Source organism: Psammomys obesus, unplaced genomic scaffold (assembly GCF_907164565.1).
Source record: "Psammomys obesus unplaced genomic scaffold, mPsaObe1.curated_primary_1811, whole genome shotgun sequence".
Classification (NCBI taxonomy): Eukaryota; Metazoa; Chordata; class Mammalia; order Rodentia; family Muridae; genus Psammomys; species Psammomys obesus.
The window spans coordinates 20,717,632-20,733,235 of record NW_026596039.1 but is presented as its reverse complement, the minus strand read 5'-3'; the positions used below and the strand labels follow the sequence as shown (position 1 = coordinate 20,733,235).

The 15,604-nt window shown below is 37.6% G+C and overlaps 1 protein-coding gene across 1 annotated transcript in view; it reads left to right on the top strand.

The window, feature by feature from the left end:
* Window positions 1–15,604, top strand: part of Arih1 (ariadne RBR E3 ubiquitin protein ligase 1) — a 102,793-nt gene that overhangs the window by 43,048 nt on the left and 44,141 nt on the right. Inside the window, exon 3 of the mRNA XM_055621738.1 lies at window positions 10,128–10,272. Within this exon, the coding sequence (XP_055477713.1) occupies window positions 10,128–10,272 (145 nt within the window). The remainder of the gene's footprint in view (window positions 1–10,127; window positions 10,273–15,604) is intronic.

Genomic DNA, 15,604 nt, shown 5'->3' with positions numbered 1-15,604 from the left:
TATCTATCTATCTATCTATCTATCTATCTATCTATCTATCTATCTATATTGTGAGCTCTGCTGAGTGAGTCCCACAAAGAAAGTAGGGAGCAAATCTGAGTTGTTCTTCTTTCCCTTCTTTTTATGGCAAGAGTAAAAAGCTTCTCAAATCTTTCTACTCTGCCTCATGATTTCTGGTTTCCTATTGTACTTCAGGAGAATACAAGCTTTAAAGGGGAACTGGTGATAGTTAAAGTACTTGCCACATGTGCCTGGTATTGAGTTTGATCCTTGAAACAAATGCTTTCAAGTTGTTCTGACCTCCACAGATGCATTGTGGTGCGCACACACACAAATAAATGTTATTTTAATTTCTGGACACTGACCTTATCTTAGAGGTAATGCTTAGGTTGGGCTTTGAAGAATAGGAGAAACTAGGAAGGTAAGTTAGGTCTGAGCAGTGAGTTCCAAGGATTGGCCATGTGGGTTCTAGAAGTTCAACTCAAGTTCAGGTTTGATGGCAAGTGTCTTAAGCTACCACACCATCCCACTGGCTTTAGAAAATATTGTACTCATTTAAAAAAAAAAAAATGTATTGGTATTCTGCCTGCATGTCTGTCCTCTGGAAGTGAAGTTTCAGTTATAAACTGCCTCGTGTGTGTTGGGAATTGAACTTGGGTTCTTTAGAAAAGTAGCCAGTGCTCTTAACCACTGAGCCAGCTCAGCTCTCCAGGTCCTGAAAAATATTTTAGTTGTCTATTTTTAGGCTTTCTTTTCTGAAATAGAATTGTAACATGCATGTAAATCATGTGTTATTCTTTCAGATTTTAGGGGGGAAAAACCCACCAAAAATGGAGTTCCTTTTAGAGTTGAAATCAAATAAAACAGTCTCCTCCTCCTCTTCTTTTTTTTTCCCTTGGTCTTTCAGATTTATGATGAGTACTTTAAGTCATTTTAGTTTGTAGTATATAAAGTGGGTATTAATGAATTAACTGGTAGAAAGGTGTAACGTGAAATAAAATGTAGGTTTTTTAGGTGGGATTCACTTAAACTTATCCATGCTATTTCTCAAATTTATGGGTTCAGCTAAACCTTCTTACTCAGACAGAGTCGTAGGTCTCTAGGTACATGCTATCTCTTCTTGTTTTTTTCCCCCAGATTTTGTAGTTCTGAAGCTTACTACTTCTAAGGACCAGGAAAGAAAAATGTCCTTAAAACTGTTTTCCTTTTCTGACTTGTGTTTCAGGAAGCTTTGTGTTTTTGTTATGAACTACTAATACCTCGTCAGTGAGGAGGTTGGATGTAAAGTTAGTGCTTATGTGTGATTATGATACCATAGAGCTTTTTAAAGCTGCCTCTGTGTAATAATGTGTTTTATAAATAACTTGTTGAATGTGAAAATGAATTGTTTTGTAGTGGCATTCACTGCTTTTATAACAACAGTTTTTCTGTTCAGTTGTCTTGGCAGCAGTTGTGGTTGGAAATAGATAAATAAATCTCATAGTGTCAACATTGAATTTTGATGCTCTACTTACTAGACACATGAAGCAATTTTCTCTACTAGTTAACTTATCTGAGGTGATGGTGCATGCCTGTAATGCCGGCACTGGAAAGGCTAAGGCAGAAGGATTGAGAATCCAGGGCCAGCCTGTGCTACCTGTAAGACACTGATCAACACAAAACAACAAATTTCTCCAAACTTAGTTTTCCTTTTGTCTTTTTCTGTTGTCCCTAGTTTATCTGTATTCTCCAGACTTCATACATTAGTATAAATTTTGAAAACATATCAATTATGTCTGAAATACAGGTTAAGGTAGTGTAGTATTCAGGGCAAACACAGCAGTCTCTTTTTCTCACAGTACTTAATGTTTGGGAATATAAAAAACATTTCTGATTTGGGTAGGAAAAGATATATTGCTGAATGGCATTTGTTGGGCTAGAGAGGATAGGAAAACATGGTAGAAAAAAGAGCCAAGCAAAGGAAGAAGGTTTAAAGAAAATACATATTGAATAATATGTAGTTGCTGAAGAAAGAGATAATGGAAAAAAAATTTTTTTTGGTTTGTTTTTGAGACAGTTGTCTTTGTATGTAGCCCTGGCTGTCCTAGGACTCACTTTGTAGACCAGGCTGATCTCAAACTTACAGAGATCTGCCTGCCTCTTCTGATTGTTGGGAGTAAAGGCATGCACCTCCACACTCAGCTCAGTTAGAAAGTTTTTAAGTAAAAGTAGTTTAACATTAATTCTGGTTAAAGGAAAATATTGTCCTATTGTGTGGTGACAGTTAATTGGCAGCAGAAAATAGAAGAAATACAAAGTACAACTTTACATGAGAGAAAATATAGATTTGGGGAAGTTTGTAGTAATTTGGGCTCTTCCTTTCTCTAAAGATAATAGGAATGGTTAGATGAAATACTGAAACATTTTTTTAAGAAGTTAGAACATCAAAGGTTTAGTAATATAGAATTGGATGGGAAAGCTCAAGAGAGTCTGTGAATCTGGAGAAAATAAGCCAAGCCTGCCAGTCTGGAGTCCTAATTCAGAAGAGTTAGATTAAGAATTGGGGGGGAGGACAAGGCAAATGAAAATGAAGCCTGAAGATTGACTTAAGTCAGTGAAGTGGCTTAGAAACTCTCAAGCTTTAAACTTGTTGGACTATTGGTTTTTTTCTGTTGGCCTGTTATAGCTCCCACATAATGAGGTAGAGACCTGTTACTTTTATTTACCTTCAAGCACCATAACTGTGCAGATATTGTGCTAGCCTGGCCTTCTTCCTAGCCATGTGCCTTATTACCCGGCCTCTAATCTTTCCAGTCTTTCCTTGGTGGCCTCTGCTCCATCCTTGTCCCCATGGCGACTCTTTCATGGTGAACGCCTTCTCATGGCATGGCAACCTTTTTCTCTCCTCTCTCTCTCCCTGGGACCCCCAGAATGGGAACAGAAGTCCTGTCTACTGCCTCTGCCCAGTTGTAGGCTCTTCAGTTTCTTTATTAACCAATCAGAGATAATTGGGGAATAATTTTTGCATAACATTGAGGCAGAGGATTGCTCAGTAGCAATGACAGTACCAAAAATCTGTTAGCATTTTAGCTCATTGCAGGTTCAGCAGTTAGCAGTCAAATATACAGATACACCTTATATGGTGTGAATGAATGTCACCTCTACAAAACTTGGGTTAAGATGGTCACAAACTGTTAATGTCCCTATTCTCCTTACAAATAAAAATCTGACTACGGAAAGAAAACTTAAGCCCTCAGACTACTTTCTCAAATTATAATTATAATTATACTTTCCCCAACTTTGCTTATTTGCATTAGTGTGTGCACATCTGCATGAATCTTTCCATGATGATACCTTAAAAGACAGGAAATTTGACCTACATGAAAATTTCTTGTCCTCTGGTAAAATCATGACATTTCAGGTACAACACACTTTAGATTTGAAGACGTGGTAAAAAGAAATCCATCCTGTAAAATACACTAAACCAAGTATGGTGCTGTGTGTGCCTGTAATTTCAGCACTCAGGAGGCAGAGGCAGGAAGATTTAAGAAACTCAAACAATTTAAAATAATTATACTGGAGCTGCAAAAGGTAGAGAATCTCAAAAAGCGTCAAAATCTAGATTACTTCAAAAACATACATATATGGGATATTCTGAAGAAGAGAGGGCTTCTCAGTAGCATTAAAAGTGATTATTAGAATAATACTTCAGTGAATTGAAAGAAAATAAATCCCAGCCTGTGTTCATTTAGTGCGTTCATAAACAGTGCTGCTTAATAAATAGGCAGTTGACCTTGGAGCAAAAGTTTGAAGTATGCAGGTTTACTTTCATATTGCTATTTTCCCCCAGTGATTTATAATAATTTGAAAACCAGGCAAACCTTAGAAATGTGAAAAAAATTAAAGTTAGCTCTGTCATGAATCCATTAAATAATAGTAAAGAAGTTAAATTTTATCATAAATTTCACACAGACCTTACCGGAAGTCCTGTGCAGTGAAGAGAAATGTGAAAAGTGGCAGTATGTATTATGTATACATAGATATGTATATGTAGGCAGTACCTGCTGCAGTACTTTGTAAGTTTATACCTAGCTTCTGTTGGCTGCTGCATTCAGCTTAGGCACTGTATTTACTTTGAGTAGAGTCTCTTTCCAGTAACTTCCACGTGACATGCAACTGACCTCAAGGTTTGTGTGTTGTTTACCACTGTTGTGGTTTGAATGTAAAACGACCCTTAGAGGCTCAGGTGTTTGTACTATTGGTCCCCAGGTGGTTTGGGAAGGTTGTGGACCGTTGTTAGACGAAATAGGTCATTGGAGGTGGGTTTTGAGGCCTTAAAACCTAGTCCTACTTTTTGCTCTCTGCTTAGTCTTCTATTTGCTGTTTTTGTCAGGTCTCCTCCCATGATGGACTTATCTTTGCAGAACTATATGCTAAAATAAGTCTTTCTTCCCTAAGTTGTTTTTCTCAACTAACTCAACCACAAATTATACATAGTAACATACAAAATATACATTAATCAACTGTTTATGTCAACAGCAGTTTCTTAGTATTGCACATTTTCTAGGAGTAAAGAGTATCTGCAACTGGTGACATTTATAGCTCAGTAGTAGAGGCTTCCCTAGGGAGCCAGCAACACGAGGTTTGTAACAATGCAGGGGAAACTGAGTTACAGAATTTTCACTGATTCTGAATGTTAATGATTTGTTGTCAACTGAACTTGAGGTTTTTTTTTTTTTTTGCATATTTAATTCTTTATTTATTTATTTATTTTTTGCCTACATGAATGTGTATCTGTGTATCATGTGCGCAGTGCCCTTGGAGATTAGGGCAGGGTATTGTATCTTCTGGAACTGGAGTTACAAATGTGAGCTTCCAGTAGGGTCTAGGAATCAAATTCAGGGCCTCTAGAAGAGAACCCCAGGCTTCTTTAACTGCTTAGCCATCATTTTAGCCCCAATTTTGTATATATATTTTTAAGCCTACATTTTTTTCTATATGCTGATTGAAATTTCATTTACTCTTATTGAAACAGCTTTTTGGCTTGGGTAGGGAATTCATTGTATACTGTATAACAGTGCAATTTGTGGACTTAATGTACATATAAATAGAAACATAAGCTTAACATTCATCTTTACAGGATCAAGTAATGAATTTTGTTTGGCTCAGTGAGATGACTCAACAGGTAAAAGTCCTCAGTGCCAAGCTTGAGCACACCCGAGTTTGATCTTGGATTCACATGGTGGAAGGAGAGCCTTACCTCCACAAACATGTCGTGGTGTACGCACACCCATGCAGCCTAAAACAGTATTTTATGTTAGCCCAGGGAAGGAGCCCACCTCCTGACCTGTAAGGCCCTCACCTGGATGCTTTGCAGTCTCTTCCTCTTATCCACAGTTGCATTGGGTCATGTGAAAAGGAGAACCTCATGAGGGAACTTTGAATCGTAAGCTCTGTCTCTGTGTAAGAGTGTGTGGAAACAGACCGAACTCCACATCTAAGGCATTGGAGCTGCTCACAGGCTAGATTTGTCGTGATTTGGTTATCAAGAGAAATGAAAATCTGTGGGGCAGAAGTAGTCCTGGAGAAAAGTCTGAACGTGAAGAATTATCGGTTGTGGAAAAATACTTACTAGATACTGGAAACTTTGGTTTTGGGATTCAGAAACACATTGATCTAGGTATCACATGTGACTCACGTTATCTACAGTCTCAACCTATGTGTGGTAGTGGTTGAGCAGGTTTCAGTGTCATAGATAAAAAATACAATACAGCCGACATTGGAGACAAAGAGAATTAGTGGAGAGGCTATGTGCAGCTTCAAAAGAATGGGGTTATCTTCTTGACAATGGGGTTAAATCCTGTCCAAATGTTCTTATTGAAATATGGGAAGGGAGATAAGGTAACAAAACACTGAAATGAAGTTTTAAAGGAAAAAACAAACAAAAAACCAGACTTCCTACACCAGGGAATGTGCGTGTGTTAAGTTCCTATTCACTTTCCTGCATGATCTCATGTAGCTCAGGCTGCTCTCCAGTTCGGTATGTAGCCAGAGATGGCCTTCAATTCCTGTTCTTCTTGTCTCTATCTTCTGAGTATTGTGGTTGCTGGCATAAACTGCTGTGCTGGCTTTGCCTGGGTAAGTTGGGGAGGGCGTTCTGTCCAAGACAGGGTTTCTCTGTACCCTTGGCTGTCTTGGAACTCACTCTGTAAGCCCGGCTGGCTGACCAGCTTTGAACTCACAGAGATCCTGTTGCCTCTGCCTTCCGGGTACTGGAATTAAAAGCATGTGCTGTCTGGCTGCCAGGGTAATTTTTGAAAGTTCTTTGACTTCTGGGTTGTATTATATAAGAAACTCCTTATATGCCATCTTCAAGAAATATACACAGCCAGATGTAGTGGTGCACACCTTTAATCCCAGCACTCTGGAGGCAGAGGCAGATGGATCATTGTGAGTCCAAGACCAGCCTGGTCTACATAATGAGTTCTAGGATAGCCAGAGATATATAATAGAGAGACTTTGTCTGAAAACAGACCAACAAACAAAAAACCTACAGTGACAGACTTCAGATTGAGAGTTAGTAGCTTAACATCTGAGAATAAGCTTACTGAAACCTTGTCTGCCTACAAAGTGGAGAAAGTCAGACCTCTGAGAGGAAAGCACAGTCAGGAGTCAAGTGTTGAAGAAGTTTGTTCTTGACGAGAGAGACTTCATATTTTAATGATTGATTCTTCAGTCATTTTACTTGGAACAATATGAAAAGTTCCAACAGAACCTTTTTTAATTTTAAGATAAAGTTATAAATTACATCAAAAAATAAATGTGGATAAATAGCTCTGAAAATTCTATAATAGAAAAATGATAAAGGGACTCTTTTCAAATATTGAAAATGCCAGAAACTGTAAGCTCAGTTAGATTAATGGAATATGCTTGTCTGCATCTAGAAATGTAGTCCATAACAAAGAGAGTTGATTAGAAAGAAGGGTTAGATCTGTCTTTAATGACTACAGTATAAAACTTTTTTTGGATCTGATTATATATAGCTCAGTAGGGAAAAAAAAAGGATTCTTCTAGATTCTTGGGTGGGAGGGTGGGTGTGATTACAGTGAATAACTTGGCTCAGAGTATCATTAGGATGTAAACAGAGGAGCCTTACCTAATTAGGTGGTGAAGAACTGTCACAGAAGGCTTAAGAAAGTGAAATGGGAGATAGTATTTCCACTCTTCGATAAATGTCTAGCTAGTTGAATTAAAACAAAATGGAATTGCAGCTTTATTTATGTTACCTAAATGTATGTTCTGTGTGGATAAGAAATTATAACAAAAACAGGTTAAAGGAAAAATCTAAATCATAAATTAAGAAACAGTCTTGGATTGGAGAGATGGCTCAGTCATTCTATAAATGTTCCTTTAAAAAAATCTGAAAATGACTGTTAAACACCCTGTAGAAACTGGGGAAAATAATCAAGGAGACAAAAAGTTTTTACTCTGTTTACATACTGAACTCAAAAGAATATAGACTTAAGATACTTAGGAAACGAAATGTTCAGCTTCAGTAATGAAAGAATAGAAGTCTTGATGTTTTTACACCGTCGGATGGGTCAAGAGTTCAACTTAAACTGTGTGTATATGGACCATCTAAGTGCCAGAATAGGGTTTACGCAGTGTATTATAGCATGCACTTGCACAAACGAAATATGTGCAGATATGTGTTGATTGGTAAAAAAATGTCTGCTAGATAGTGCTTAGTGAAGAAATGAATCCAAGATGGATCTGTGTATCCAACGAAGTGGAACCGTTGTTTTAGCTGTGTGGCTATGTAGGCATGAAAGGCTGTCTAGAATGTTAACTAAAGTATGGAAAGTTCACCAATTGCATGTAGTAATTTGATATAACTTGATTATGTCTTTATTAACATGAAATCTTTTTAGGATAAGATGTTTATGGCTTTGCAAATTCATATTTAATGTAGTGTCTTTATGTAGATAAAATTCATAAGAAAGCATTTTTTAGCTTTGGTAAATTACTCTGATTATCTCAATCATCAGGGGCGACTTTATGTGAATTATTGATATTAAATTTATATGAGTTCCCTTTTATAACAAGTTGTCATTTTGAGCAGTGATTTGAATATTTCTTTTTTTAAAATTTTTTATTAATTACACTTTATTCATTTTGTATCCCCCCATAAGCCCCTCCCTCCTCCCCTCCCGATTCCACCCTCCCTCCCCTTTCTGCATGCATGCCACTCCCCAAGTCCACTGATAGGGGAGGTTCTCCTCTCCTTTCTGATCTTAGTCTATCAGTTCTCATCAAAAGTGGCTGCATTGTCCTCTACTGTGGCCTGGTAAGGCTGCTCCCCCCTCAGGGGGGAGGTGATCAACGAGCAGGCCAATCAGATTATGTCAGAGGCAGTCCCTCTTCCCATTACTATGTAACCCATGAATATTTCTTAAGAAACACTGGTAAAAGTACTTTAAAAGATACTTATTGGTATTAGAATAATTAATTATAATACAATTTGTTCTCAATTGACATTCTCCAGAAACATCTATTTACATTTTTAATAAGTGTTAAAACCTTAATTAAATAAAAATGTTGGAAATCTAAGCTGGTGAGGTCATTCAGCAATAAAGGTGCTTCCTGCCAAACTGGATGGCCTAAGTTAGCTCCCAGGACCCTGGTAGAATGAGAGAACTGACTCCACAAGCTTCCGCTTCCTCATATCACCTCTCCCCATTAAATAAACATGTGATTTAAGGAATTTTTAAAAAACAATTTGAAATCTTGGTTGAGGAGGTAGCTCAGTGGGTAAAGAGCCAGGCAAGCATGATGAGCACCTGATTCCTGTTCTCCAGAACCCACATATAATGAGCAAAAAGTTGGGAGTGCTGACACATACTTTTAACCTTCGTGCCACGTAGGCGGTGCCATGTGTATTCCTGAGCTGCTGTCCTGGCAGTACAGCAATAAGCTCCAGGTTCAGTAAGAGATTGTAAAAAGTAAGGCAGATAATAAAAGATGCCCAAAGTTGACTTTTGGCCTTCACACACACTCTGGGGCAAGTGCATCCACACACCTATCCCACACAGAACACAAACAAATTGCGGAGCTCACCCTGGAGGATCATTTTTTATTGAGAGCCTTGTATGTATAAAGAACATAATAGTAATAAAAACCTTAGAGAAAGCCAAAACATAACTGAGCAGATTTTTATTAATGATAGTTGGTTGATTTGACTTACAAGTTGAAATTTTTCATTTGTACCTTGTTTAACCTTTGAAATGCTAAGATAATTTTAGGTTGGGCATAGTGATGCATGCTTTTAAACCCAACAACACTTGGGAAGCAGAAGCAGGAGGGCCTCTGTGAGTTTCAGGACAGCCAGAGTTACATAGTCAGGCCCTGTTTTGAAAAAATAAAATAAAATAAAATAAAATAAAATAAAATAAAATAAAATAAAATAAAATAAAATTAAAAAAAACATATTTCAGGGATTCCAGTGACCATATCTTATTCTGGAAACATTTTTCTTGGCATTTACCATGTCATCTCTGAAGTAGTTCACAATTTAGTCTATAAAGAGCACTTGGCATACCGTGTTTTGTTAACATTGAGGTTTGTTTACTGTGTATTTAGGTGCACACATGAGCATATAATTTATTTGATGTAATTGTTTTAAGGTATAGTATGTTCATCATTCTTAGTAAATTAAGAAATCAAAGGAATATATAGAAGGCAAGGTCATTGTATACAAAGAGATGTAATTATTTTTTCTTATAAAGAAGTTTAATTAAATTTATTACTAAAATAAATTTTATCTGTATAAAATACAGCCTCGTTTTAAACAATAGCATTACTCTTTACAGTAACTGTAGCACAACTTTTATCCTAAAGCTAAATGCTAATTGCTTAATCTTTCGTGTTGCCTACTTAAAAACAAAGTTAAAAAGTTAAAGGAAAAGTCAATCACACACTCACACACTCTCTCGTTTAGTCATGACCTCTTTTCTGTCTTGACCAGAATGGGTTTGATCTTGGTTTATTTTAGTTTAGTTAATTGCTTTTCCTTACAGGAAGTCAGGGTTTTGGAGAGCTCTAACTGTGCTATTTGCTGGGCTCTCATCCTTTCTGTTTAAATAATGCAGGTACTTTGATGGAAACCTGGAGAAGCTCTTTGCTGAGTGTCATGTAATTAACCCAAGTAAAAAGTCTCGAACTCGCCAGATGAATACAAGGTCATCAGCACAGGATATGCCTTGTCAGATCTGCTACTTGAACTACCCTAACTCGGTGAGTACCTGGTAGTTTAAGGTTAGCGCTATGTCACTTTCATGATTAAACAGAAGACAGTCTGGAAGCCTGGGAGCAGTAACTGTAGGTGTGGCCTGTCAGTAGATTAAGAATAGGGAAAGGGATACAAAGTCCTAGTTCTCTTCCTGTCCCATCCTGTTACTCTTCAGAACCTGTCCAAGTTGTCATGAAATGCCTGAATCTTTCTGGAATTTGTCTTATCACCATTTGGAGAACTGTAGAAAGTTCATAAGCTATTTTATACAGATTAAAATAGACTTAAAACTTTATTTTCTCAAATACTCAGAACTCTTATACATTTTTAAAGGATACTTTCTGGACTTTATAAAATGTTTTTCAATTCTGTAAATTTATTCTGACGTAGATTCTTGAACATGGCAAGTGAGGGTAGAATTAGACTAGAATAGAACCAAATAACAGGTGTTTCTCTTAAAAAAACATGTCAATGTTATACTGAGTTACAGAGGTATACTTTTCGTGCATTTAGTGCATGAATTCTAGGGTTAAAGGAAGTTTTCCTAGGAACACATGACCTTATTGGTAACCATAGGAAAATTAAACTTGTGACATAAAGATGTTCAGTTGCTTAGAATTAAGATTTTTTTTTTTTAAATCTAAGTCATTAATAATTACAACCACTTTGCTGGTATTTTCTTTTAATAAACGTTCTCATAGTGTGGTAGTTATCAGGTATTTCTCAAGTGTATTCATGTTTTAGACTGTTCTCATTGTTAGTTTTAGACTTTTAGATATGTATCTAAAGGAGTTCACTTAAAAGGCACTAACTTGCTTAAATGATCAGTTTTTCTTTTCTCTTTAAGGTTTTTCTTTTTCTTTTAAGTAAGAGAAAAAGAATGATCAGTGAACTAGTTTAGCAGGGAAATTGTAAAACTAAATTTCTCAAGCCCGGTTGTGGCTCTTAAACCAAGTGTTTTTCCTGGGAACTGATTCATCAGTTTCACTTGGGTTGAAGTTTTATCTTTCAAATGAATTGTTTTGAATATCCTTCAGATCTTTATGGCCTGTGATCTTTATTACTTCCTTTTCCTTAAGTCGTAGTGTTAATGTATTTATACGGTCACTGGTACTTTGAAACACATTAAACTCAGGTTTTAACACTGTGTTACTAGCATAGATTCTTTTTGTTTGCCAGTTAAGATTTTTACCATGCCTACAATTTCAAAAAGTACTAAGATCCAAATAACTTGTTTCAGTTTATATAACTGGCTTTCTTATTCTTTTGCCTTTTTCTTCAGCTTCAGTATAGCCAGTTTCTCTTTTATTCAGATCTTTAATTTTAAACTACTGGAGCTGGTTGCTGAAATACCAGTTACATTTTCAGTGCCCTTAGTATTGTCCAGATTCTTAAAATTTGAAAATCAGGACAAGATATTTGTACAGTGTATTTTTGGCTTTATATACAGCAGATGACACTTAACCACTAATGAGCTTAAACTACTAATTTAATATATCAGGAGCTATTCTAAATTTTAAGGGCATAATGAAGAAAAAACATAGTTTGTCTTCAGATAACTCAGGCTAGCTGTTCAGATTCATAGGACACTCAGAAATAATGGTAGGTACTTTGAGATAGCAGCAGGTAAATGATACCATACACACATCTTGGAAAAGTCTTTGTATTACTATTCTCTCTTAAGTTTTACATTTATTTATTTACTTTGTGTTTGAAGGTCAGAGGACAGCTTGTGGGAATTGGTTCTCAACTTCATCGTGTGAGGTATAGGGATTGAATTCAGGCTCTCAGCCTTGGCAGCAAGCATCTTTATCCCTGCCCATCTCCTTTGCTCAGTTATTTTTCATGTACCTAACAGCAAACAACTTGAAGGAAGTGTGGACTCATTTTTGCTCATGGTGAGAGGACACAGTCCATCACGGCAGAGGAGGTGTGGTTGTGGGAATCGAATATTAGACGTTTGGTTCTGTTTTCTCTGCAGTCAGGAAGCAGGCAGTCCTGGCTGTTTTTCTTCCCACCTTTTGTTCAGTCCCCAAACAGGAAAGGTGTTCTCTCTGCTTTAGAGTGGGTCTTTCTTCTTGGTTAATTCTCTCTGGAAACATCTTCATAAGCAAACCTTAGGGACGTGTCTCCTGGAGATAGTAAATTCAGTTAGGTTAACGGTGAAGATGAACACCTTTGTGACCCTGACGCCCGCATGGCCACGTTAGACCACAGTACAGCGTTGGCTCACTTTCCATTGCGGTGACAAAATGCCTGAGATAAGTAACCGGCGGCAGAACAGGGTGATTGGCTCAGTGGTGTCAAAGGCTTAGTTTCTTGGTCTTTGCCTTAGGTATGTGGGGAGGACAGGTGATGTGGTCCATGGTGGAGTAGAGATGCTGAGCTTGAGGAGGCAGAGCGCAGGAGACCCTACATTGATAGTTATTTGACTAAATTTCCTAGGTCGTACTCCCAGAGGTTGTGCAACTTCCCAGTAGCCATGAGCTGAGTGTTAGGTCTTAGCGGACAGGCTTCAGGGGACATTCAAGAGCCAAACCACAGTAGACAGTCCATTTATGGATCTAGCAGGTGCATAGGAACTGAAACTGGGGGTGTGATGAGCAAGGTGTAGCAGCACAGAAAACGTGCATGTGAAGTTAAGGAGTTTATTGCTGGCCTGGCAGTTATTTTAAGTTGTGTGGTTAATTTAATGAGCTGTGAATGGAAACTACCACTGTTACAGGCAACATAATCACAGCAGTTCTTTTCCCATCATTTCTAGGCCTTAGGCACAGATGCCAGTTTTTGTTCAGTTTCAGCAGTGTCACCTGAAATCCTTCATGGAGCTTTATTGATGTGTTGAGAGATTTCTTAAGAAACATGTTTATCTGAACTTCTGTCATACAGTTTCCTCTTATCTACGTAACTGTTCAGTACCTTTATCTTCCTAGAAGGCAGTTTTTCCATTGCATAGTGGCCACATGAGCAGTCTTTTAAATAAATGGTGAGTGTGTGTTCATGCACTTTGTATGTCTGCGTATGTGTTGAAGGAGGGTTTTTGTTTTGTTTTCTCATTTTCAGAGATAAGGTCACTGTGTAGCTCAGGTTGGCCTTAAACTCTTTCTGTTTTAGTCTTCTGAGTTTTATTACAGGCATACATTAACACACTTGGCTTAAATAAATCTTTTTTTTTTTATAGGAAAGAGTTTATTGGATAGAGGTGGACAGAGAGAGGCAAGGAGAGAGACATGGTCCCCTCCCAACTCGGAAAGAAAGCGAGGCAAAGAGAGTAAGAAAGGAAAGAACAGAGAGAGCTAAATAAATCTCTCTAATAGTACTTTGGAGTTAACTATTTGGGAGAGAGAAGGTCTTACTTTGAATTTACTAGAGTTTTAGGTTGAGCACTGTAAATTCATAGTCACCAGCTTTGTTGTACTTGATTAAAGAATTTCTTAGTCTTGACAGTGCTTACGTATTTTGAATCAAAATAGCTCAAAATGTAGGCGAAGATCCTGTGACCCTCCAAAATGCTATGTCTGTAGGCATGTTCCATCACTTGGTTTGCATGTATGCGTGTGTGTGTTATTTTGTCTTTTGTTTTTTTGAGACAGGGTTTCTCTGTGTAGCCTTGACTGTCCTGGACTCTTTCTAGACCAGGCTGACCTGGAATTCAGAGATCCACCTGCCTCTTCTTCTCTGAGTGCTGGGATTAAGGCTCCCAGCTCACTTGGTTTCTTTCTTTCTCTTTCTTTCTTTCTTTCTTTCTTTCTTTCTTTCTTTCTTTCTTTCTTTCTTTCTCTCTCTCTCTCTCTCTCTCTCTCCCTCCCTCCCTCCCTCCCTCCCTCCCTCCTTCTTTCTCTTTCCTTTTCTTTCTTTATCATTTTACTAGAAAATGTAAAATGTGCTATTATAATAGCTCACTTTTATGAAGTAATTTATATTCTTTAAGACTCAAAAACACCTTTAATCCCAGAACTTTAGAGGTTGAGGTAGGCAGATCTGGTCTATAGAGTGAGTTCCAGGACAGCCAGGGCTACACAGTCAAGTCCTGTCCCCACGTTAAAAATCCCATGCAGAATTTTGATGCTTCTGGCATTAAGCCCCAACACTACTTGAGAGAATGTGGTCTAGTTCTAAAGAATTTGTACTTGTACTTTTAATTACGTGTATGTGTGGAGCAGTCTGTGCACCGGAGTGCACAGAGGCCAGAAAGGTGCGTCAGATCAGCTGGGGCTTAAGGCAGTTGTGAGCTGCTGCTTGACATGGGTGCTGGGAAATGAACTTAGGTCCTTTGGAAAAGCAGTGCGTGCTCTTAATCTTAGACCCTCCTGTCTAGGCCCTCTATTTTCCTTTTTAAGCCATCCCCTTACACTGTTGAGAGAAATGATAGATGACTTGGTTATTCTATTATAAACCAGAATGGCTTTAATTTTGGAGGCAATTTCTGATGGATGAAAGATGAGATTTTTTTAATTGAAAGAAATATTTTTTTCATGATACTGTCTGATCACAGTTTACCCTCCCCAGAAATGCGATACTTACTGAACTTTAGGAATCTGCTATTTGGATGTAGTGGCATACACCTTTAATCCTAATGCTCAGAAGGCATAGGCAGGCAGATCTCTTTGAGTTTGAGGCAAGCTTTGTCTACATAGTGAGTTTTAGGTCTCTGTTCCCCCAACCTCCCCAAAAAAGAAATTAAAAATTTGCTTCTGAACATTAAAGTTTCTTTAGATCTTTTAAGATCATTAAGATCATAGATGACAAGTTACTAATACTTTTTTGATATACAACGTAAACAAGGGTAAGTTTAATGAATAGTTAAGTTTCATGAGTTGAGTAAAGAGAAGCTCAAGGAATCAAGGGAGCGTGGACAGGAGGTAGTTAGAAGCAAACTTGTCAAAGAGGAAAGGAAACTATATGATGGACTAAATGGAAGAGGGTGGCTGGAATAACACATTTTTCTTCATACATTCATACAGTGAACATGTGTGTTCAGACAATAAGAGGGTTTGCACTCTCTTTAGACAGATAAGCGATTTATTTCTACTCATTTAGGTAAAGGTTTTGCTATATTCTCAGACTGTCCTGAAATTTTACTGTTACTCAAAGTGGCTTTTCTCTCACCATTTAAAATGTTAATTAGCTCTCCAAGTTCTGAGTCTGTAGGCACACACCATGTCTTGTATTCTCTGATAATAGACCCTGGATTAGAAAGTGCAGTGAACACAGTGGTTTAGGACTTCCAGCATCATTCATTAATTACTGTGACCATTAATCTCTTAACCTTAGTGATTCTCGATTGAGTGAAAGAATGACATGGAAGACTCTTGTGGTCTTGTAGCTAGTGCCCTA